Source organism: Camellia sinensis, chromosome 5 (assembly GCF_055761805.1).
Source record: "Camellia sinensis isolate YWXY chromosome 5, ASM5576180v1, whole genome shotgun sequence".
NCBI lineage: Eukaryota > Viridiplantae > Streptophyta > Magnoliopsida > Ericales > Theaceae > Camellia > Camellia sinensis.
The window spans coordinates 30,868,250-30,891,776 of record NC_138965.1 but is presented as its reverse complement, the minus strand read 5'-3'; the positions used below and the strand labels follow the sequence as shown (position 1 = coordinate 30,891,776).

Genomic DNA, 23,527 nt, shown 5'->3' with positions numbered 1-23,527 from the left:
CACTGATTAGCATCGTAACAGATCCATGCCGCACCTACTTTCAAACCCTTGGCCCGCCATGAACCATCTATAATGAAGGTCCACATTGCAGTAATTTCCGGCAAATCCATGGCAAAACCTGTTGCAGATTGAAGAACACACATTGCACTTGAAGCTTGCATAGAGTCAGAGGCATTAAGGTGCAGTAATGGAAGACTAGATTTATGAACATTGCGCCTTATGGCCAAAGTGTAACACTCTTTAGCAAACTCAGTGGTAGATGAACAAGACTGCACATTATGATTGAAAACAAGGTTATTGGTGTTGGAATAATTGGTTTTTATAGGCTTATTTTGGGCTAACTCTGAGCCCAAAATTGAGTGGGTCCCAAATGTCTTTTGGGATGGGTCCGAAGAAGTGACGTGTTCCTTGCAGTATGGCAAGTCACACGGTAAAGACGGTTCTTCAAAACCATTTATGAGTGAATGAGAACTTGACGTCGTTTTCGGGTCGTGGAATGAACAATTAAAGAATTAAATGTAGATTTCCTTGTAAAGTTTGTCTCACATTGAAATTTTAAAAGAGTTTTTGTATATATATAAACTCTAGGTAGCAACACTTGGGTTGAGCTTCAAGGGACACTCCAAATTTGTAGAAGGGAGGAATTATGGACAAATAGAACCTTAGCTCAAACCACCACACGCGCGCGCCCCGCAGCCGCAGCCGCTATCCGTCCGGTCGAGCCGTGCCGAGTGTGGGTTGTAGGTCGGGTCAGTTCTAATATTAATTTTTTAGACAAAATTTATTTGAATTTTTTCTAAAAATTCTTAATGAAATTAATTCTAGTTTTGTGCCAAAATTGAAATTAATTTTCTGTCCAAATTTTACCACCTTCAGTCTAAAATTCCTAAATAGATTCAAACTATTTTACAATTTCAAAACTGCCAAAAACTGCTGCAGTTACACAGATTTGAATCTTTACAGTTCGAACAAATCAAATTGTCCAGCAGATCTGTTGAAATTCAAACAGTATCTGTTCAATTCAAAATTACACCTGTTCACTTCTTATAGGTTCTTGTTTGGGTCTGTTTGTATGTCTATAAATACCAGCCTTATTCCAGCAGTTTGGGCATCTAAAAACAACTAGAAAAAATTCATTTTGCTGTCTAGATTTTGCTCTCTTGCATTAATTATTCTTCATATTATTTTAGAGATAAATTCAGAGAGTTTAGAACACAGGTTTTGTTCGCCGAACAAATTGTTTAGAGTATTACTACAATTTGTGAAGATCATTGTATCTTGAGAGATAGACGCCATTAATTTGTTTGATTTATTTCAATTTATTTATTTTACACAGAATATTGTTCCAACAATTGCGTTGTATCCAAATTGCCCATAGCAGGGCCACCAAGTGGATAATTATATCATCATCACCCATTTGTTCAAGCCAAGTCTTAAACCAGCAAGAAAATGACAATGGCTGTCCGACACTAAAATCAAGTCCCAACTGTGATCCCCGCCACACCTGCTGGGAATATGGACACTGAAAAAACACGTGTTCTAGAGTCTCCTCGCTCAAATGGGAACACAAAGCGGATCGAATATCAACCCTCTTCGCAGTAACTCCTAATGAACAGGTAAAATACTATGAAGGCATTTCCACAACCAGAAAAAAAGGGCCTATTTAGGAGGGATTTTAAGCATCCATAATTTTTTCCAAATTGGGTTTTGGGACGGCATGTCGTGATACAATGGATAAACCCGAGATAAAGCTTGTTTATATCTAGAATTCACCGAATATTCTCCACTCTTTAACGGACTCCATACTAACTAATCATCACCATGATGAAGTGAAATATGGATAGAAAGGATTTTATCAATACAACTTTCTGGGGAAAAAAAATTGAGCAAATTCAATCTCCAACAATGATTCTCCATATCCATCAAATGTTCTAATCGCATAGTTGGTAAAAGTTGCGTGAGTCCTCTCCCGATTAAAGGGTTAGTAAGAGATGGAATTCATTGGTTCTCAAAGGGGTTGATCGTCTTTCCATTACGCACCACCCAATGTAAACCCGAAAGTAATAAATCTCTCCTCCACAAAATACTCCGGCACCCCCATGAACATCTCTGAGGGACTTTGACCCTAAGAAAATTTTGACCAGCACAATATTTACCCAGCATAACCTGGGCAAACAAAGAATTTGGAGACTGAAGTAGTCTTCACGCCTGCTTAGCTAGTAAAGCCTGATTGAAGCAAAACAAGTCTTTAAAACCCAAGCCGCCCCATCCCTTCGGCATATAGACCTTTGTTCAACTCTTCCAGCAAACACCACTTTGTCAATCCGAATACCAAAGAAAATTCCTGACTATAGCTGCAAACTAACGTGGGAACAACCACGACATCTTAAAGACCGACAACAAATAAACTAAGATGGAATGTAGCACATGATTTATGAGCACACACCTTCCCGCAAAGTTCAAAACACCACATTTCCAGCCTTGGAGTTTAGCTCGAGCCTTATCCAAAAGACAAGAAAAAATTTCCTTCTTATGCTGTGTTTGGTTGATGGATTTGAGGAGGGATTTGGAAAGGGAAAGGGAAAAGGTGTGTGAAACTATGTGAAAAGGAAAGGGAAAAGGTGTGTGAAACTATGTGAAATATAGGCATGATTTATTTACATTTCACCTACCTTTTCCATTTCCCTTTCCAAATCCTTTCCCCAATCCTCCAACCAAACACAGTATTAGACTTACCCCGAAAACCCAAGATTAGCCCCTAAATAAATGCCGGGCTTCTCCACAATATGTACACCCATAACCGAAATTAGAAACCTTTTATGAGTAGGCTGCATATTGCGGCTAACATAAAGTTCTGGTTTGTTAAAATTTATTCGAAACCCAGTTTGGACAGAAAATGCCACCAACATCCATTGAAAACACCAAATCTCCTCTATTTTAAAATTCATAAAAATAAAGCAGTCATCAGCAAATAGCAAATGAGAAATGGGAGGTGAGTGTCTACTAATAGTAATACTCCAACATATCCCTTGAGATCTAAGTCCGATAACACTTGCATCACCAATAAAAAAAGATAAGGAGAAAGAGGGTCTCCCTGGCGAAAATCAGCATGGGGAGCAAAAAAAATCAGATTGTTGGCCATTAACAAGGATCGGAAAGGTAACAATGGTCGCACATTAAGCAATCAAAAAATCCACTTGTCACTAAAATCCCATTTGACGCATAATAGCCAAAAGAAATTCCCACTTGACCCGATCATAAGCTTTATTCATGTCTAATTTAAGCCCAAACTCAGATTTTCAACCAGAATGTTTGTGTTTAATATGCTTAATTAATTCATGGGCCAGTAGGATGTTGTCTGAAATTAATTTACCACGCACAAAAGAAATATTTGTAACTAAGTGAGAATCGATCAACAAATTTAATTTATGAAATATAGTTTAAAGAGACAATTATAAAAAATTTATCAAATTTTATTCACAATATAATGGTTGATTTGTCATTTATACAAGGCTTATTGATTTTTTTCTCCTCAAATTTGGAAAAATGAACTTAGGCCATAAATTCAATATTTATTTTTTTTGGCAAACAATTCAATCTTAAAACTTTAGAATAATAACTCCAATTTTTTGCCATAAAGATAATAATAATTTTAAAACCATATTATTCTCTATTTGTCATTTTGTCTACTATTTCACATATTAGGGGTTATTTGGTAACCTATATTAACATATTTTTTTTATTTTTTTAAATTTTTTAAGTCACATTATATTTTTATTTTTTTACACATTATTTTTACAAAAAATTAAAAATATATTTATTTATACATCATTTCAAATATCCCCTTAAGTCCATATCAACCCCATCATCAGCTGCCGCGAGTTACCTCAGGACGCCTTTTTTTGATGACCGGTGGATGTGCAATAGTAAGTTAAAAAAAAAAAAAACAAATAATTTTATTAATTAATCATATCATTACAACTAAAACAAAACAATCCTTATTGCCATACACCTCCTAAAAATGGATTTCTCAACAATTTTTTTTTTCAAAAAATACAAAAACAAATGAAAATTTTATTAACAAAATAAGTTATTAAAAATATTTTTCTTCAAATTTAGAAAAAATTTAAAAATAATAAAAAGTAACAAATATATATATAAGGCCAATTGAAATTTTTTCTTCCCAATTCATGAAAATCTAAAAAAGAAAAGAAAGAACTGATTTGGGATCCAGATTAATCCACTCACAAAATTCTAGACAGTGTGTGGCAGAAAATTCTAGACAGTATGCGCTAGAGGTTAATTTATCAACAATGATACATCTCACTAATTTGGGAGTACTAATAGACTATTAATGAGGTGAAAATTCAAAAAAAAAAAGAAAAAAAAAATTTAAAGCCAAAACATCACATCAGTCAGTGAAACCCACTCTCTAGAGCTCTTTTAGTACTCTAAATTTAAAACTCCCAAATATTTTTCTTAATTTATATAGATTAATCCACTCAAAAAATTCAGAATAGTGTGCGGTAGAGATTAATTTATAGAGTGTAAGTTTATGTGTAAAATAATTCTGAATTTGAACAAAAGAAATTCGGACCGTCCACGTTAGATCCGAACACGAACCGTTTACGCACTCCTCGTCGTCGCTCCCCCAAATTCTCATCTCTGCAAAATCTCCCTCTCTCTCTCTCTCTCACCCGGCGAGTCGTTTGTAACGGTGAGTATGTCCGTACACAACCACCTCGTTTGATTTGATTTGAATTTTTTTCTGGGTTGAATTCTATTTTATTCATTGAAGATTGCAATTCGTACTGGGTTTACCAAGTTCCATTCTTTAATTTTAGTTAATGGGTTTGATTAGAATAGGGTTTCTTGTAACAGTTTAACTACATTGGCATTGTCCTTGTTGTTAGAGCAATTCCAACAAGCTCTGTAAAATTGGATTTCTTGGGGCATTTTTGCTCTGTAAAAATGGGGTCTAAAAGCTCTGATTCATCACCAGGCTGAGAGTACAATCTTTGCTTCGAAGGGTTTTGTTTTGGGATCACTGCTATGTTAGTTTTATGAACTGTATGTTTTCTTGAGTGATGCAATTCATGAATTTGCTTTTATTCTAGAGAGATAATGTTAGAATTTTATAAAGAATACATGATTTCCTCTAGCAAACCTGCAATAAATTAATCAAATATACATGAATGTGTTTGCATTTTGCTTTATGTGCATCTGGTTTGATGTATTTTGTTTTGCTTCGTGTGTATCATCCGGTTATTATATGTCCTTTTTTGATTCATTTTGAAAAACATATTTTTTGAAGATTTTTTTTCCCCACAAAAATATGATTGTTGTTCAAATTCCATGTCAGTAGCCACGTCAGCAATAGGTGCCTAATGACATTCCATGAAAAAGGTTGCCTTTTTTAATTTTGTGTATGTAGCATTTTTTATTTTGAAAATTAGTTAAAATGGAGAGTTTTGTTGGAGTACACACTAGCTAAAGTGTTTAGGCAAAATGGAAACAATTGTTTGACGAGTTTCTAATTCAGACACATTCAATTGGGTCCCTAGTGGATTCTAAGTTTTAATTGCTTTGCTTCTACACTTTTTTTAATTGTAATGTAACTATGAATTTATCAGTTTGCTAAATTTGATTCTGGCTTGTTTTGAAAGATTTAAATGAATTGCCGGAAATATAAGGGCAAATGTATGAAACAGTTTCATTTAAATTTCTTTGAATTTCAACCAATATCAACATGTGTTTAGGTCCGCAAGTTTAGCAGTGTAAGTCTTCATAACTTCACCACCAAGATTTCCAGTGTAGATTTCTTAGTTCTGTTGAACACCAGATTTGCAATATCCAATATTTCGTAATTATTCACTGATTGTACGTATGAATCTACATGGCTAGATATTTAAATTCGAGTTCCGTATGGTAAATTGACGGTTCTTCACACAATTTGTTTTTTTGTTTGTGCTGATTTTATGTATATTCTTTCCGTACATGTCCATATATTGGTTGTATTGTTGCTACTTTGAGACAGTTGTAGAAGCATGGCTGAGCTTGCCAGTGCCACATATAGGCAGAAATTAAGCAGGGTGTAGTCTATTTTGTAAATTTTTTAATCCTTACTGCAATTCCAGATAAATTGAGTCCTCTTCTGGCAATATCATCAATTGAAGCCCACTGATGGAATGACAAAACAAGAAAGAGAAAGCAAATCATTGGCTCTGGAAAATTCTGAAATTGTGGTCTCCATGGCTTCTTCTTCTTCAACCCTTCCATGGCTTTGGGTCATCGAAGCTCTCGCAAGCTTCAAGGAAGTGGATGCATCTATTCTAATTGGTACATGTGAATCTAAGAATTTACTTAAAAAATGGTGACTTTTGTTTTACAGTCTGATATTTTCCTGCTGATAGGGTTTGATTTTGATTTTGCTTCTTTTTCTTTTTCTTTTTTTAAAACATTTTATTTATTTGTTTTAGATTTGGTTAAAAGGACTCCAGCAATATCTGACAATCTGGGAAAAAGTGCAAGAGAAATGGTCTCCTTGAGAATTTTGGAGAGTTTTTTCGCTCAGCAAACTGGAAGCACAAAGGGTGTTTCTTCTGCCCCAGATTCCAAAATTGAGTTTGATTCATCATATCGCTGTGAAGATGTTGTTCGACAAATACTGCATGAGGTAACCCCTGGTTTTATCTGTGCTCTTTAGATTGTTTGTTTAAATGGCGGAGACAAATTAAATTTGGAACGACTATATTATTTTTTGAACTCAACTATGTCTCGCTTATATGAAATCTTTAAGTTTTCTTGAATAATATATTCATATGTATAATGTATTTGTCAGATCTCTGCATCAAATCTGAAAATGGATGGACCAGAGATGTTGAAATGGGATGTTCAGAACTTTATTAAGCATAAAAGAGCTTGCTTTCCAAAAACCACTTTACAACAGGTAGAAAGGAATCTCTTTCATTGATGTATAAATTTGTGAGGTTATTATATAAAACCCTGTCATTTATTGTTGGTGATTTGACCCATGTTCATTCTTGACAAACAGCTGAAGGATGCAATTCTTGAAGGAAACCATCGAATTCTTGCATCCTTGAAGGAAAAGAGTGGATTATCAATTGGCAATCAGTCTGAAAATAGAATCACTGTGGATGATGATGATCTTAATGCAGTCCCAGGGAGACTTGAGAAGAGCAGTGATAGTGCAACTATGGAAGCAGGAGGGAACTTAACTGCTCCAACCGCTGAAAATTTGGATGGCCTCTTGCGAGAAGATTCACCTAATAGAGATTTGTTACCCTCTAAGAGGGATAGGAGTGACTTGGATACTGAAAATCAGTCTGCAAAATCCAATGAAGATCTTATCAATATGGACAATGGTTGTGATCCCCATTTGCATAATGGCAAGAAGCTCAAAAGGGACGCTGCTTGTACCAGTGAGGCAGTTGGTCAGAAGTCTGTTCCTATAATTGGAAATGAACTTTCAGAAGATTCATCTAGAAGAGATGGAGAAAATACTGTAAGAGAAGGGTCTGAGTTGGCCATATTATCTCAAGTGGGAGGCTCGGAGGAAAACAGGTTCTCAGAAAACAATCATGATCAGCGTACTAATCCACAGATTTCTTGTAACAACGATACAGTGCCTTTAGGTACATCTGGAGATGGACCAGATTGTGGTCTCCCTGTTAATGGAGCCAAGGATGATGGCAAGGATTGTGCTGAAATGGGAACATCAAATGCTGCACCTCCAGACGAAACCCATCAAAGTATTTGTGTTGATGAAGCCAGAGATAAGTGTGAGAAGGCCCAACTATATACATCTAATGGTGTACTTAATGATGGATCCTTCCAGAACTATTTTCCTGACAGTGCCAAAGATGACATGGTACATAATCCTATACAAGAAATGTCTAGCGATAGTGATGGTTATCAGGACGAGAAGGTTGATGTTGCCATGGAGAAACGTACTTTCTTGAACTCTCAGGGCACATTCAGTGTGGATTCCCTGGCAACAGCTGACTGTACAGAGCTTACTCTTTGTATGAAGTGTAATGAAGGTGGTCAACTATTGGTTTGTAGTTCAAGCACGTGTCCGTTAGTGGTTCATCAGAGGTGCTTGAGCTCTGCACCCAGCTTTGATGACAGTGGGAAATTTTACTGCCCTTTTTGTGCATATTCTCATGCAATTTCGAAGTACTTTGAAGTCAAGAAAAAGGTGTCTTTAGCTAGGAAAGATCTCGCTGCTTTCATTGGATTGGAGAATGGACATCGGGCAAACAAACTTTGTAAGAGATCTCTTAGATCAGAGCAAAATCAGTTGAGACGAGATGACAACGTGAATGGAAACAATCAAACAAACTACAATGGAAACCATGTAAATGAAGTCAATAGTTCTCAATACAGAGAAAATGTAGAAGCTAAGCAACAAGCAGAACCTTCAGTATCAGGCTTTAATGGCAATCTATCTTGTCGAGAAGGTGGTGTGACCGTAAATGATGGAACACTTGCGGAGACACAACAGATTGATGAACGGTCTGGTTCTAAGCTTCATGAAGATAATCCATCTTGCAGAGACGCAGAGATTGTCGATGTGACCAAGATACTTGCTGGAGATGGAAAGCAACAGGAAGTTTTACAACAACCGATTACTGATTCAACCCAAAAAGCTGCATGTCCACCGAATGCTGATGCAGAGGAAAGTTCTGAAGAAGAAAATGATAAGACCTCTTCTAATTACTCCAGATCACTCAGAAGAAAAGAAAAAAAGTAGTGAGTTTGTCGTATTTGTAGATGATAGGGGTGTTTATTTTCTGCATGTCTATGCTAAAGTAAATCACTCTATTCTAACCAGCATCCAAACACTAATATGTTCTTACTTGGCAAATTTCTGTTAAATAATTGATCTGCCTTTTTATCAACTTTAATTTGTTGCAAGGATTTGAATGTCCAACAACTGTATGTCCTCTCCCATCCTCATGTATGCGCTTGGTCTTTTGAATACTCTGATGTTGGATTTGGGTGCTGCTATTTTGATTGATAAGGGATGAACTTTGTTCCAATCTGCAGCACTTACCCGGCAATTCCTCAGTTGAGGCAAAAGAAACTCCCATGGACAGCTGCAGAAGAGTTCATACTAAAGGTACTTTTTTTAAATATTTTTTTTATGCATATATTTCTGCACCATGAGGGCATGATGTATATTTTTTCCTCAATAATTCATATATGCTATTACTGCAATGTAATAAGATTACATCATGTCCAATCTAGGCGAAGTCATAAAGTATTTTCATCTCAGATTTCACTAATTCCATAGTTCTCTAGTCAAATTTTGACATTCACCTCTACCCACTTCACCTGGGACCTTGAAAAGAACGGAAAGTATTTTGGGATAATGTAAACCAAAACAAAAAAGTTGATTTAAATAATGGCAATTGGCCATACAAGATCGAGTTAAACTTGAGTCTAAGTTTTTAATCGCTTTATTAATTCTCCTCTAGTGGAATGTGTTATTCGACCTTTCTCAATTAGCATTTAAGGGCTAAGGGTAGGTCGGGATATATGATTGTCGTACTCATTAACTGGGCATCTCTGAAGCTTGTCTCCGCTCTTATTAACTCTTGCTGCTGTGACTTAAAACTAAAAATTTTACATTATAGGCATGCTACAGTGCTCTTGGACCTACTGATTCTAACCCTAGATACTAGATAGCTGATAATATATATATATATATATATTTTTTTTTTTTTCTTACCCTAGATAGCATCTGGAAGCACTGCAAGGGTGAGGATAAGGTAACTTTGCTGCAAGGGTGAGAATAAGGAAACTTTGCTTACACCTAGAGGCAAAAAAAAAAAAAAAAAAAAAATTGTTTCACACATTTTGACCTTTCATTGCTTGGGATTCATATGGATTTAGTAGTAGCACAATCTTTGGGTTTGTTGTTCTGGTTTATTTCCTTCTTTTGATTAATGTTTGTTGGAAACGTTTTGCATTGATAATTATTACCATTGTTTGCAGGAGGGTGTGAATAGATTTTCAAGTGTTCAAGATAGAACTATCCCATGGAAGAGGATTTTGGAATTTGGGGTTGATGTGTTTCAGAAAGGTCGAACCTCAATAGACCTCAAAGATAAATGGAGGAATATTTGCAAAGGAAGCCCCAAGTCGAACCCGAAGTCAAAGTGAAATTTTGTCAACTTGGTCTGTTTGTTGCATGTGTAAAAATATACTCTGTTTTTGGCTTCCCCTTTTTAAACTTCATCATGTTCTCTTTTTGCTTTCTGTATTCAAAATTAAGTTGAAGTAATTTCATGATATGAGTGGGAATTTAAAAAGAGAAAAAAAAAAAAAAAAGTGAGAAAAATGTAAATAAAATATAGTTATATTTTACTTGGGGTGTTTTGGGAATTAAGTCGATTTTTTGATTTTTTACGGAAAGACGTGTAAAAAAATAAAAAGAGTTGTTAGATTTTTTACTTTTAAATTAAAATAGTCTATCCCCAAACAGAGCTTTACATTTAATCTACAATTTTTATTTTCCTTTTTAAATTTCTACCTAAATTTATAATTCAAATACAACTTAAAATTTATTTTACTTCTCAATCACTACTCCTTTTGGTGATAATTTTTGAAGGATTTGGTGATAGATCTCTCACTGTCTAATTTGTTTTTCAAAAGGACAAGAATTATACAGGTACTTTCAAAACCTTTTAATATTTTTAAACTTGTTTCTTTTATTATACTATCCTCATATCTGTCAGTTCTCCTATTAAGCTATTCTCATAGTATATTTTAGAGTAAAATTTTACTTTAAATTATAATAAATTTTACTTTAATTCTGAGTAAAATTTTACTCTGAAAGTACAATTTTACTCTAAATCAGAGTAAAATTTATTATGATTCAAAATAAAATTTTAAATTTTGTACCCTCTCTACTTCCACCAACCGATGACGAACCAGATCTAAGGACTCTGTTGGTGCACTATTGCTGCCTTTATATCTAAAGCTCTCAGATCTGAATCTCTCGTTTTTTAACTTTCTCAAACTCGTTTTTATCATTTTCCTTCCCAACATAATGACACGAGGAATAAAGCAAAAACAAGAGGGTTTGGGTGTAGTGGATCTGATAAGAGAGAAAGGGATAGAGAGATTTGAGAATGGTGCAGTGGATGTGACATCGAGGACGGTGGTGAACCGACGGTGAGAACTAACCTTTGGTGGAAAAATCTAACCAGTGATGCACACTCTCTTCTCAACCTCATCATTGGTGAGACACCACGAACCGATCATGATAATAATGCAAAAGATTGGGAAGATGAGAGGTTTTGTAGTCATCGACGGCGATGGTTGTGGCAACGGAGGTGAGATACTCGGTGGAGGATCAGCGGCGGCTTCTCGGTCTGGCGATGGGGGAGATCGACTGAGATTGGAAAAGAGAGAGGGTATAATAATCTGATAAAATATTTAAATAATAAATTTTGTCCTTTATACAAGACTTTATAATTATGATGGAGTTTTAAAAGTATAATTTTTTTCTTAGTTCTTTTAACAATAAAAGGAAGGTAAGAGAGGTTTATAGCCAAATTTCCCATAAGTTTTCTCTTCTTTTTTTTTGGATAAATTATATTGACACTCTTTGTGATTTCTGTTTAATACAGATCTCCCACTCACATTTAAAAAATTACACTTATCTCCATGTCTAATTAAAATGACATATTTGCTCCTTAGCTTTTATACATATCAAATAATAAGCATGCATATATTTTGTTCATGTTATTTAAGAGAAATAACAATCTTCATTGGTTTAACTCAACAAAAAATTGAATGTTTTTTTTTTATTATTATTTTTTGTATTTTTATTGAATTTTTGTAATATTTTAAGTAATTATTTTATTTTTTAGATACACCTAATATAGATATACTGAAGAAGTATAATATTTTGTATTTTTTAAAAAAAAATTACCAAGTACAAAAAAAATATAAAATATAAAATTCATATATGATCTTATTTTGTTGTATTCAATGGATTTTTTTTTAAAAAAAAATTGTACAAATTTTTATACCTTTTAAATATATCTAAATTAAATTGATCTAAAAAGTAAAAACAAATTGATTAAAATATTTAAAAAAATTATTAAAAATACAAAAATGTAATTAAAAACTCAAAAAATTATTTTTAAAAACTCCACGAGGGTACATTTTTGTTGATATTATTTTTGTATAAACGTATATATATGCATTATATTTTTGTGCTTTCAAGTTTTATTGGGTGGTTGGTTAGATTTTACGTGAATGGCAATATTTGGTAATACTGTAATAAACGTGAATGAATAGACAAGAAAGAAAAATGTTTGTGGAAATAAAAATGAAAAATTATATTCATATATAAAAATTTATACAAAAAAATATCATAAAAATATTGTGATAGTGATATTGTTGTAAATATAAATCATATTTATGGGTGTTTTGTTTTAAAGTGAAAGACCACCATTAAGCTATATCATTATGTTTGAAAATTCTATACAAAATTTATATTTGTATATCATCATTCAATAAGAATATGTTCAAGTAGAATTTAAGAATAAAAAGTTGTAGAATACAATCATGATGATAGGAAGAAAAAATGATAGAAAAAAAAGAAGAGATAGTCATTTAAAAAAAGAATAATGTTTTGTGGCCCGAAAAATTCTGCCCCGAATTGCTGAAACGACAGCCATTCAATTTTTTTTTTTTTTTCTTCTTCCTCAGTCTGATACGCAGTGAGGGAGGAGAGAAAGAGAAAGAGAGAGGGAGAGGAAGAGAAAGAGAGGGAGAGGGAGAGGGAGAGGGAGAGGCCGTCGTTGTCGCCGATAGCCGATCGCCGCGCCTCCGCCTTCGCCGCCTCGCTGCTCTGCGCTGATCGTCGCCGTCGCTGCTCTGATCGTCGCCTCCGCCCCTTGTCGGCTCTGCCCCGCTCGTCGCCTCCGCCGATCGTGTCGCCTCCGCCTCCGCCGCCTCCTCCATTTTTTAGGCCCCCTCCATTCCTTCCTCCCCCTCCCCCTCCCCCTCCTCCTCTTCTTCGTCTTCCTCCTTTCTCCTGCTGAAAAGAAAAAAAAAAAAAAAAAATTAGGGAAATTTTTTTTTAGCCATTCGAGCCGCTGCCCATTCGGGCTCTGTAGCACCACTGTTAAAAAAATTTAGAGTATGACATCAAAAATCAAAGGAATAATTTATAATAAAATTCCAAATATCAAAAATCAAAGGAATAATTTATAATAAAATTCCAAATCTCAAGGAGGAAAATATAATTTTTTAAATATGAGACGGGATCTATATTAAAGAGAAACTTCAAGGGTGTTAGTGTAACTTACCCCCTATTTTGTTTGGACTAGTCATTGTGATTTTTTCCCACACAAACAGTTGGTTTTAGTGAATCTTGCACTATTTCTCCTTTGAGAGCCCACACCCAAGACTTCTATTTTACATCATGAATACAAAGATGTAAAAAAAAAATTGATAATAAAAAAATTTCTCAATAAAATATTATAACTTTAGCCTTGCTGAAGCAATGAGGGTCACAATATCTTATTGGATTTTATAAAATAAAACACTCAACCTGTGAGTGCTTTCAGAAAACAACTCCTCAAGTAAAAAGAAACAAAAATGATAAACGACAGTGGTTTCCTTCCCTTTTTACAAATTTTAGAACTTTTCTTTGACAAATCCATTAACATCCAATACAAAATAAATAAATGGTTTTGGAAATGTCAGACACACAGAAATTCTTAACATCAGAGTCCCTTCGTGTTGGATCAAGTGGAATGCAAAGTACTGCATTCTGTGCAGTTTTCTGAATAAATTTCAGTGTTTGTTATCTAGGACCAAGTCACATTTGACAAAGAAGGAAATATCCTTCTTCCATTATTGTTTATTCATTTCCATACTCCGAAGCACTCAAATACTCGCCATGCTCCTCAAAATACTCAATCAGACGCTTCAAGAATCCATCGCCAGTCACGGTTTCAGTGTCACAAATAAGACAACACTGCCTCCTTGCTCGTGTCACCGCAACATTCATTCGCCTGCGATCGCTCAGAAACCCCACCTAGAAAATCCATGAGTCATTTACCATCACGTAATCTTGATGGCAATTGAGATTTTGAACATTAACAGAAAGGAATTAAGAGGACTAATATTTCAAGGATTACCTCTTTCTTTGAGTTTGATCGGACCATTGAAATGATAATCGCTTCCTTTTCTCGGCCTTGAAAGCCATCAACTGTTGATATCTCCATATCTTTTAGCTTGTCTTCATTGCTTCTCATCATCTTCAGTAAGACAACCTACAATAGTATACATAGAACAAAATAATAGGTCATAATATTCATAATGGGTATTTTAATCCTGTTCTGTGAAACCAAATTCACTGCAATGAGGCCTTCGATTGAACATTAAAAAAGTTATTCTTTAATTTATTGTTATTATTTTTTGTTTTTTTACCTGTGCTGCGTAAGGGGAAATGATTCCAATATCAGAAGCTTGGACTCCACTCTGAACAAGTCTCTTTGCATGGGTAATGGCAACCTCAGCTTCGCCCTCATTCATTCTGCTGTCTTCTTCATCTTTCTTTTCCTCCATGTCGCATCTGAAACAGATTGGAGTGAACCACTTAAAGCAGTAGCACGGAATTCTTAAATAAAATCATTCCATTCTCTTCTTACAGCATAACAAATGATATTGTAACGTTTCAAATGATTGTCTATATTTAACAATAAGATGCTTTGAAGGGTTTATAAGAAGTGTCTCATTTTAAACATCTCTAATCCATATGTCGATATTTTTCCCCCCTCCTAATTATCATCCCATGATAATATGATTTTGAGCATTCAAATCTTATAAAGCATGTATAATTTCATTTCAAAGTTCTACCTAAAAATAACAGAAAAGATTAATTTCAACGTGGTTCGATACTCAATGCAGAAAACTCTAATCAATTGCCAAGTGAAACTGAGCCTGTGTGGCAAACAACAAAAATCAGCTGCATACCCAGCTATGTCTATGAGAATTAGAGTTGGTTCGGTTGAAGAAGACTTCTTTACCCCCTCAAGGTCATACAGCATGTGTGCAGCAACACATGGATGAGCTTCGATCTGTAAAAAAACAGCAGCAAAATATCACATAAAAAATACTAAAAACAACTGAACAATCATTCTTCATCAATAAAGAAATTTTACTATGTGAATCAACATCTGGGTATGATCTGAGCACTTTACTGTTGTAAAGCTCTTTAGATGACCAAGTCATTATGAGCTCATGCATGCGGTATTGGACAGTGAGCATAGACGTGACTTCATCACCACACAAGTCTGTGAGGCGTTCAAAGAGGGTTCTCCCTAAACCCTTCTCCTCGGCTTCTACGCTCTGAATGGTTGGAGGAAGCTGGAGGTGGTCTCCTGCAAGTATACATCTTGAACCCTAAAACAGAAAACTCATATATTAGAACCAATGCATGAAGTGTTAAAATGTGTTTCATGTATTAACAAATCAGGGATTGGAATTAATGATTGGGCTCCTTTCCAGGTAAAAACACATTTAGAGAAAGATGTCAGATATGTCTTCCTATTTACCTTTTAGTAGGGCTATCCAACATGCTATCTCAAGTGCCTGAGCAGCTTCATCAATAATCACCAAATCAAATGAAGTACCCTCCAACTTTCGGGACAATGCACCAGTCAATGTCGTCAACACCACATCAGAACTTTTGATTACATCTGCAACGGCTAGCACTTGCCTTTCACGCTCTTCTTTAGAAAGAGTCTTTAGCTCCCTCCTTATGTCCCTCCTTGAATTTTTATCTTTTGTCTTCAAAAGCTTCCCATTCAAAGCCTGCACAAATCCATTAGGACAAAGTTGAAAAAAAGATTGTACTGTGATAATCATAAAATTACTGTAGATCAATGAAGACATATATAGCGATCCTGGTTTTTCCTCTCTTTATTTATTGTATTCCGGACTCGGTTCCGTGGATGTGTTGTTGTCTCATTCTCATTTTCATCCTTTACTCTTTATATTTAAGTCTTGGGTTGTGTTGGGCAGGTTTGAAACAGGTTAGTTGTGTTTTGAAACCAAAGATTGATGCCCAGAATTTGGCCTTCACGCTCGAGCGGGGCTTTTGACGCTCGAGCTGGCCCTTTGTTGTTGCTTCTTCACTCGAGCGGGCTTTTTGACGCTCGAGCGTGAATTTCCATCTCCTAGTATTTTCTCTGCAGGTCTTCGTATGCTTGAGCGGGAGTTTTGACACTCGAGCGTAACCCTTTGATTTTGTCCCTTCGCTCGAGCGGGGAGTTTGACGCTCGAGCGGGGACCATCGCCTACAAAACTTTTGGAAGTGTGCAATCGACGCTCGAGCGACGCTTTTGACGCTCGAGCGTGAGTCTATGCCTGACGCTCAAGCGGGGGGGCTTCCACGCTCGAGCGGGGAGACTTTTATATCAGTCCGAGTTTCACCTTTTTGGATCACTTTTTGATTTCCTTTCTCTCTTACTTTTCGAAAACCACCATTGTAGAGCACCTCACTCTAAAACTACCTTCTCTCTAGGATTTGATCTAGTAGGAGTGACCTCCTACCCTTTGGCCTTTGTAAAAAGTGTAGAGTTTGTCGAGGGTTACATTTTGATCCGAAAATTTCTTGGTTTGGAGCACTTCGAATTTCTTCATCTTCCTCCTTTGAGCTCCGAATTTGAGGTAGGGATGAATGTTGAGCTATTTGTATAGATGGTTCGATTTAGGAAGTTAGGGTTTGAGGTGTGTTATATTAAAAAGAGGGATTTTGTCTTTTGACTCATATAGGTATATTTTGGGTTTTAAAAAGGGATCATTAATGTTGTTGGTAATATTTGAGCCTTTGGGTCATCAGTGTAAATAATGACATTTATTATGGAATTATGAAATTGAGTTGGAAATAATGAATTGGTCCATTATGTGTTAGAATGGTGGAGTTGGAATTATTAATCACTCACCTTCAAAAATTGTTGATACTTATCTGTTGAATGAAATTATTATCTGTTTAGAAATAATTGCTTTGAGCCATCGGTGGATGATAGTCTTGATTGTTGTAGACAATGCATGATGATTAGGCGAACTAAAACTAATCAATTGAATATGTCATCGGATATGACGGTTGGAATAATACATCAAATTTTATGTATTGATTGATTGATTGTGTATATGATATGTGTTTATATACATGGTATTGTGTGGGAGGAGATAGGGGATGTACTCCACGGTTTAGGAAAAAATAGGGGATGGACTCCTAAACCGGATATTGTTTGGGAGGAGATAGGGGATGGACTCCATCGATACAGCAAATATGTGTATCTATTGAAGTATTGATACAGCAAGTCTGTGTATTATATATGAAGTACGGAAGTGTTTTATTTGAGATTGATATAGCAATTACGTGTATCTATTGTGATATACGAAGTGTTTAATTTGAGTTGTTATCTCAATTGAAATGGAAGTACTGTTGATATGAGATGTAATCTCATTTAAATTGTTTGGCCAGGTTCTGAGCCATAGTTATGAATTGAGAAAGTGAATAAGAAATGGAAAATAGATTGAAACATGGTCACATTTGTCATGTAATTGAAATGGATTAAGAATTGACTTATGTGAGTTAAACATTTATCAAATGCTAATGTTTTAGTCATTGCTCATATTATGTTTAGCATATCTCTACTGGGCGTTGGCTCACCCTATATGGGATATCATTTTCAGGTTCAGGTATTATGTCGCCTCCGAGGTCATAGCTTGGATGGTTGTGAGAGTTGAAGACTCTTTTGTTTATTTTTGTGTATTACATGTATATCAAGCCAATGGCTTATTTTGTGTAGAGTTAGTACTCTCTTTTTTGGAACTAAGTGTTGGCTTGGAAAGTTGTAAGCCCGTGGGGCATTTACTTTTATTGTCAACGTGTAATACTTTTGGACTAAATACTTTGATGAATAGAAATATGTTTATTTCTCTTATATCTTTTATTGTCACTTCTCTATATCTTTTACCTTCATTTCCTTGCGGATGTCATTTGCAAGAGAACTATCCCCCCCCCCCCCCCCCCCCCCCCCCAAGAACCTACAAGGAAACAAATTGAATAGGTAAATACAATTCCATGAATCAAACATACAAATCATTGAAATCAAGCAATAACAATGGCTATTATATTCACACACAAACAACAAAAAAACAAAAAACTAATTTTATTTTGCTTTTTCAAAATTCAATTGGATTACAAAATTATTCTTTATTTTTCTTTACAAATTTGATGTGAAAATTGCTTTATTCTTTATTTTTGTTTTTCAATGTGGATTATTTTTTACAAAATTTATGTGAAAATTCAAAATCAACAGTCTATAACTATCACGTAATGATTAATGGCTATTAAAGATCCACATCAATACATCTTTATTTTAAATTCAAAAATGGTTTAAAAAAGCTGAAACTAATCATGGCGTGATAGTATAGACCATTGATTTTGAATTTTCATGATGTGTTGCAATTTTATTAAATGAAATAGAGATCTCCATTACATCTATGAAATAGAAAGGATCAATATCTTATCAGGCATGAAAATTCCATGATCCAAAAAGTTTTCCCAGCAAATAAATATTTTTAAATACCTGTGCATCAAGAGCACTGTCCAAGACTTGAGGTAGCAAACGTGCGGGATGCCCCACCCTCACCAACTTCACTCTAATTAAAGGAATAGATAAAGAAAGTGAGTAACACAATGCAGGTCAGCATGTGTATGATCAGAGAAAATCCCTAACATGGCATTGAACTTGTAGTTGGTAAACATCACAATGACATTGACATTTGATAAGTTCAAGCGAACAAGCTCAGAGGGTTTGGTATAGGTACATAGATTTATATAAGGTTACTGAAAATCATAATCAACTAAATTCAACAAAACTACAGGTAAATTTTTTGTATAACAGGAATTTACAAACACAATAAGCATAGGTTCAATGAGTACAATCAAAGAGAACACTTTCTCAGGTGAAGTGAGCAACACTTTCCCTTAATACAAACGAGGCCCAATTAAAAAAGATGAATTAGGCCATATCATATCAAAGCCTAACTCAACAATACAGACCTCCAAGGTCTGTTACACAAAATCCTTTCAACTATCCAGCTATATGAATCCTATCGTCGAAATGTGAGGAATAGACATTGGTGAAGGCAAAAAAGAAAATGTTAAAGAAATATCAATTACTTAATTACTTAAACACACATGGATCTCTCTGAACTCGTCAAATTAGGTATATACGGCTTAATTAAAATTTAGAAAAGTGGACTACTGGACTTCCATCTAAGCTTCATTTACTAACATTCCTTTACATGAGATTGTCCCCCATGATATCAACCTGAAGAGTTTTTTCTAATGATGAAATGAAATCAATATACCTGTAAGGAACAAGTCGTTCAACAATGTTGTCAACGGCAATATTTGAAGCAGCACAAGCAAGAATCTTTGATCCACGTTTCACTTCTTGTAAGATAATTTCCACCACAGTTGTAGATTTTCCAGTTCCGGGAGGCCCATGCAACAAAAATATGTTCTTTGATGATAGGGCCTTTGAAATGGCGTCTTTCTTGAAGCAAAAGAGAAATTGCTTTAGTGTGCGAAAATGAAGACATGAGCCTAGAAAACAAATGAATACAATGTTTAAGCAAATATTGATGCACATTTACATAGATATACATGCAGAAGTTCAAATACTAGCTATGTTTATGAAGTAGATTTCCAACACAAAAGTACATAATATGAGAGCTACTTCATTTCAATGCCATAACATCTTAAACTTCACTGGCTTTCCATGCCCAATTATTCCACAGGAATAAGTTGCTACAGTGCTACTCCATGGCAACACATACTCCCCAATGAAATCCTTAGTCAAAAGCATTTAACTTTAGCATATCTCATTGGATGCTAAAAAGGTTCAAAATCATTGCATATATCATGGTCAAGAATGTTAAATGAACTTAACATGAAATGTACAAGTATCCCTAAGGACATTGTTACCATTGTTTCCCCATTTAGTTGAAGCACAACATATGCGTCTCGAAAAGGAAAAATTGAAAGCACTTTGAGTGGAATATAATTCTCTCAAATTAACCTAATCAATCTCCTCAAACTCTGCTTTAATTAACATTGTAACTATAGCGCTTTCTTGCAACACAGCGCATCTCAAGTACCAATAGATGGTCATTACCACTTAACATTTTCAGTTCTACAAGCTGAGAAGTTATTATACAAGTAAGATTTACTAGATACTCTCAGTGCCAAACTTATTAACATTAGCCATTTTAACTTTTAAATTAGGGAAATGGACATGGAAATTTTAGTGTCTTCAACCCCCAAAAGATTATAATAAAAATGGACAAGGACGTCATTAATCTAGACCATCTTGCGCCACAAAGAAAATTTACGTCAACCACACATGCTGTCCTCTATGAACCAATAAAAATTCCCAACCAATGGAAGCCGTGTGGGTATCCATAATCAAAAGGGTAAAAGATGATTGCATTAGTATTTAGCAATGAATTATCAATTGGAAGCAACAAGTTAAAAAAAAGTATTCCACAAAAAAAATAGAACAGCCATATGGTGTGAGAAAAAAACCATCTTAAATGTTACATTAAATAGTTTTGGATATAGCAACACCGATATATCAATATATATATGTGTGCATATACATGTGCTAATATGTATATATATATATATATAGAGGGAGAGAGAGAGAGACAGCATGCATTTAAATAGAAACAAAAAAAGCTTAAGGACCTGAGAGTGATCAAGGTTGGTGTTAAATAGTGAGAAAGTAACATCCTTCTTTGACACTGTTGGCGGTCGCTCTCCAAATAGCACAGGAACTAAGTCGGCAGCAGGTCCCCTCAGCACTCCTTTACTTAGTTGAATCAATGTATCCTTAATCCTACGGTATGTCACCTACAAAACAATTTAAATGCACAACATTCTTTGTTAGGCTTGTTAGAGTTTCGACCATTTTCCTTTCATGCTAAGCAAAAATATATATATATTTTAGAGATTTTTTTGTGAAAGCTATACCTCATTGGCCCCTTTCTCAAGACGTAAAGGACTATTTAAACCCTCCTCTGGGATATCATCAAAAGCAACAGTGATTGATGAGTCCTGTTCAATATAAAAACCAATTTACATCTCAATCAATTAAAAATAAGAATAAAAATATATATATATATATATATATATTTTGCATGACAATAACCAGTACCACCAATAAATGCAATAACCCATATAGTGTTTCGAAGGCAGAATTACCTTCAGACGATAAACCACACCTTGACCCAGTGGAGGTGACCCTAGATCAGCTTTGTTTGGTTTTAAAACAACAACATCATGAATCCCAAACTGCAGGGGGAAGAAAAATACATTATTACTTATCAACTTCAGTTTCCATTAGTTACAAAAACACAAACAGTAGAAGTATGAAAATGAAGAAAAAGTTTCTTGGAAAAATTATAAACTTCAGTTTCCATTAGTTACAAAAAAACAAACAGTAAGTATAAAAAATGAAGAAAAAGATTCTTGGAAGAATTATCAACTTCATAACATGTGACGAAACTGAAGAAGCAACCTTACTAACATGATTAATTCGACATGGCAAATCAATATATTGTAGCACACATCACATTATAACATGTAATAAATATCAAAATCAAAATAGTAATGAGTGGACATTAGACAGTCACCTTGTGGGCAGGAAGAACATCACCTTTAGTAGACTGAAACTCGAGAAGAGATTTTCCCATTAATCCTGTCTACGGTGAGAACAAAATCAACAAAATTAGAGAAAAACAACCCAACAAGTTAAATGATTTAAACCAAAAAAAAAAAAGAAAAAAGAAAGAAAGAGAGAAAATAAAGCAAAATAAAGAATGCACTACCTGAGCATCCACACACTTCAAATTAAGAATGGAGGAGCCTTTCTTCTGAGCAGCATCCAAAGTCCTTGTTGCTCCCGAAGTCATGGAAGCTGATATCTCAGCTTCCTAATACAGTCATACAAACAACACTATACAGCAATTTCTTTAAGTATTCTTCTTCTTGCACTTTGTTTTCACTATTTATAGTCCATAATTGTTAATTAAAACAACTAAACCCTAACCCATTTGGATTGAGCAATTTGATGAGAAATGATAAGAAGTGATGAGAAAGATAATTCTTTCTCATGTTTGATTTATAAATTAGATATATTAAAAAAATAGTGAGAAATGGTAAGAAATTGAGAGAAACATAACTCTTTTATTATGCCACTTTGGTTTCCCACCAAAAAAATGGGTAGATTTGGCGAGAAACCAAACTGGTTGGATACTTTTTTACCAACAAGATAACCTATCAAAACACAAAAGGAAGAAAATTTTCTATGACCCATATCCCAATCCCACATGTTTTGCTATCTTAACCCATCCAAACATGATAATAATGAGAAAACCACAATTACTTGTTTTCTCTATCAGGGAAAGAGCTAATTCCAAACGAAACGGGCTAAATCCTTAGCAGAGGCTACACAATTGAATGCATTTATTCGAAATACAAAACTCAAAGAGTTGAGGCGGACTAAGTAGAGAGCGATTAATTCAATGATTCAGAAGATAAAAATGCAAATGGAAGTTCCTGAATTCGGCGCATTTCCAGTAGGACTAAGATTAAAATGACATATTTGTGTGTAGCGGGAGAAAGAGGGGACCTTTTCGAGATCGAGTAGAGGGGCCATGGTGGAGACGAACTGTTCAAGAGACATAGCAGATGAATTCTTGCTACTGTTCTTCCCCCGTTTCTCCACTTTTAGAGAGAGAGAAAAAAAAACATCACATTAATGATGGGCCCCACTCATTAGAGCTCTTAGTTTAGAGCTCTCAAACATTTTTGTAAGATCAAATATATATTTTACATAAAAAATGATAATATTTTTTTTTATTTATATAATTAATAAATTATCGATGAAGATATAACAAAGTGTTAATATAATTATTTCAAATTTCTAGAACTAGTTATATTTTTTTTCTAAATGTAGCATTTTTACTTGCTACTCTTGCTCAATATAAAATAGTAACACATATTCGAGTGAGTTATTTTTTATTCTTCAACGACATAATAAAATTGAGTTTGTATGCCTTAATAATTTTTTTTGTTAAATAATTAGTTTTAAAAATTCCATAAATAATATCACATAATATTAACCATCATTCTATATGAATTAGTAACATTTCATGCAATTACAAGTGCTATAGTCACAATCATTCTACACTTCTACAGCATTTGTAATAACATGATTATGGGTGCTCCGAAAATTGACATTTTTAATGATTTTTTGAAATTTTCCAAAAAATTATTTACAAAAATAAAAAATAGTTAACTTTTATAATAACTTTTTTGATTTTTGACATGTTTGAAAATTATTTTTTTAATTTTTTATTAAAAGACGTATAAAAAATTAAAAAA

The 23,527-nt window shown here is 34.5% G+C and overlaps 2 protein-coding genes across 4 annotated transcripts; one reads left to right on the top strand and one right to left on the bottom strand.

Annotated features, from left to right (window-relative positions):
- Window positions 1-4,513: 4,513 nt before the first annotated feature.
- Window positions 4,514-10,395, top strand: LOC114320509 (uncharacterized). Of its 3 annotated transcripts, none has more exons than XR_014329308.1 (7): window positions 4,514-4,717; window positions 6,138-6,339; window positions 6,480-6,676; window positions 6,842-6,949; window positions 7,055-8,772; window positions 8,942-9,145; window positions 10,024-10,395. XR_014329308.1 is itself a non-coding variant. In XM_082868502.1 (7 exons), exons 2-7 carry the CDS (start codon window positions 6,189-6,191, stop codon window positions 10,189-10,191), a joined length of 2,415 nt encoding a protein of 804 aa, XP_082724628.1. In that variant the 5' UTR covers window positions 4,514-4,717; window positions 6,138-6,188; the 3' UTR covers window positions 10,192-10,395. The 3 variants fall into 3 exon arrangements, 2 of the variants coding, with proteins under 2 accessions (XP_082724628.1, XP_082724627.1); XM_082868502.1 differs by having other exon boundaries at window positions 9,073-9,145; XM_082868501.1 differs by having other exon boundaries at window positions 7,055-8,775; window positions 9,073-9,145.
- A 3,279-nt stretch (window positions 10,396-13,674) lies between these two features.
- LOC114262676 (uncharacterized) lies at window positions 13,675-22,886 on the bottom strand. The gene is made up of 15 exons (XM_082868500.1): window positions 22,773-22,886; window positions 21,970-22,074; window positions 21,775-21,843; window positions 21,344-21,433; window positions 21,113-21,196; window positions 20,828-20,992; window positions 19,447-19,634; window positions 18,653-18,732; window positions 18,045-18,091; window positions 15,609-15,870; window positions 15,253-15,455; window positions 15,031-15,134; window positions 14,485-14,629; window positions 14,193-14,327; window positions 13,675-14,089 (listed from the first exon to the last, which is right to left on the bottom strand). Exons 1-15 carry the CDS (start codon window positions 22,824-22,826, stop codon window positions 13,913-13,915), a joined length of 1,908 nt encoding a protein of 635 aa, XP_082724626.1. The 5' UTR covers window positions 22,827-22,886; the 3' UTR covers window positions 13,675-13,912.
- Window positions 22,887-23,527: the final 641 nt, after the last annotated feature.

Excerpts from the sequence above, each read along its gene's own strand:
- LOC114320509 (XM_082868501.1), top strand. The coding sequence starts at position 6,189 with ATGACAAAACAAGAAAGAGAAAGCAAATCATTGGCTCTGGAAAATTCT. Across the intron at positions 6,677-6,841 it reads TTCGACAAATACTGCATGAG|ATCTCTGCATCAAATCTGAA; the intron begins GTAACCCCTGGT and ends TGTATTTGTCAG. Across the intron at positions 8,776-9,072 it reads AGAAGAAAAGAAAAAAAGTA|CACTTACCCGGCAATTCCTC; the intron begins GTGAGTTTGTCG and ends TCCAATCTGCAG.
- LOC114262676 (XM_082868500.1), bottom strand. The coding sequence starts at position 22,826 with ATGTCTCTTGAACAGTTCGTCTCCACCATGGCCCCTCTACTCGATCTC. Across the intron at positions 20,993-21,112 it reads TTGAGAAAGGGGCCAATGAG|GTGACATACCGTAGGATTAA; the intron begins GTATAGCTTTCA and ends ATTGTTTTGTAG. Across the intron at positions 15,135-15,252 it reads AAGAGCTTTACAACAGTAAA|ATCGAAGCTCATCCATGTGT; the intron begins GTGCTCAGATCA and ends GTTTTTTTACAG.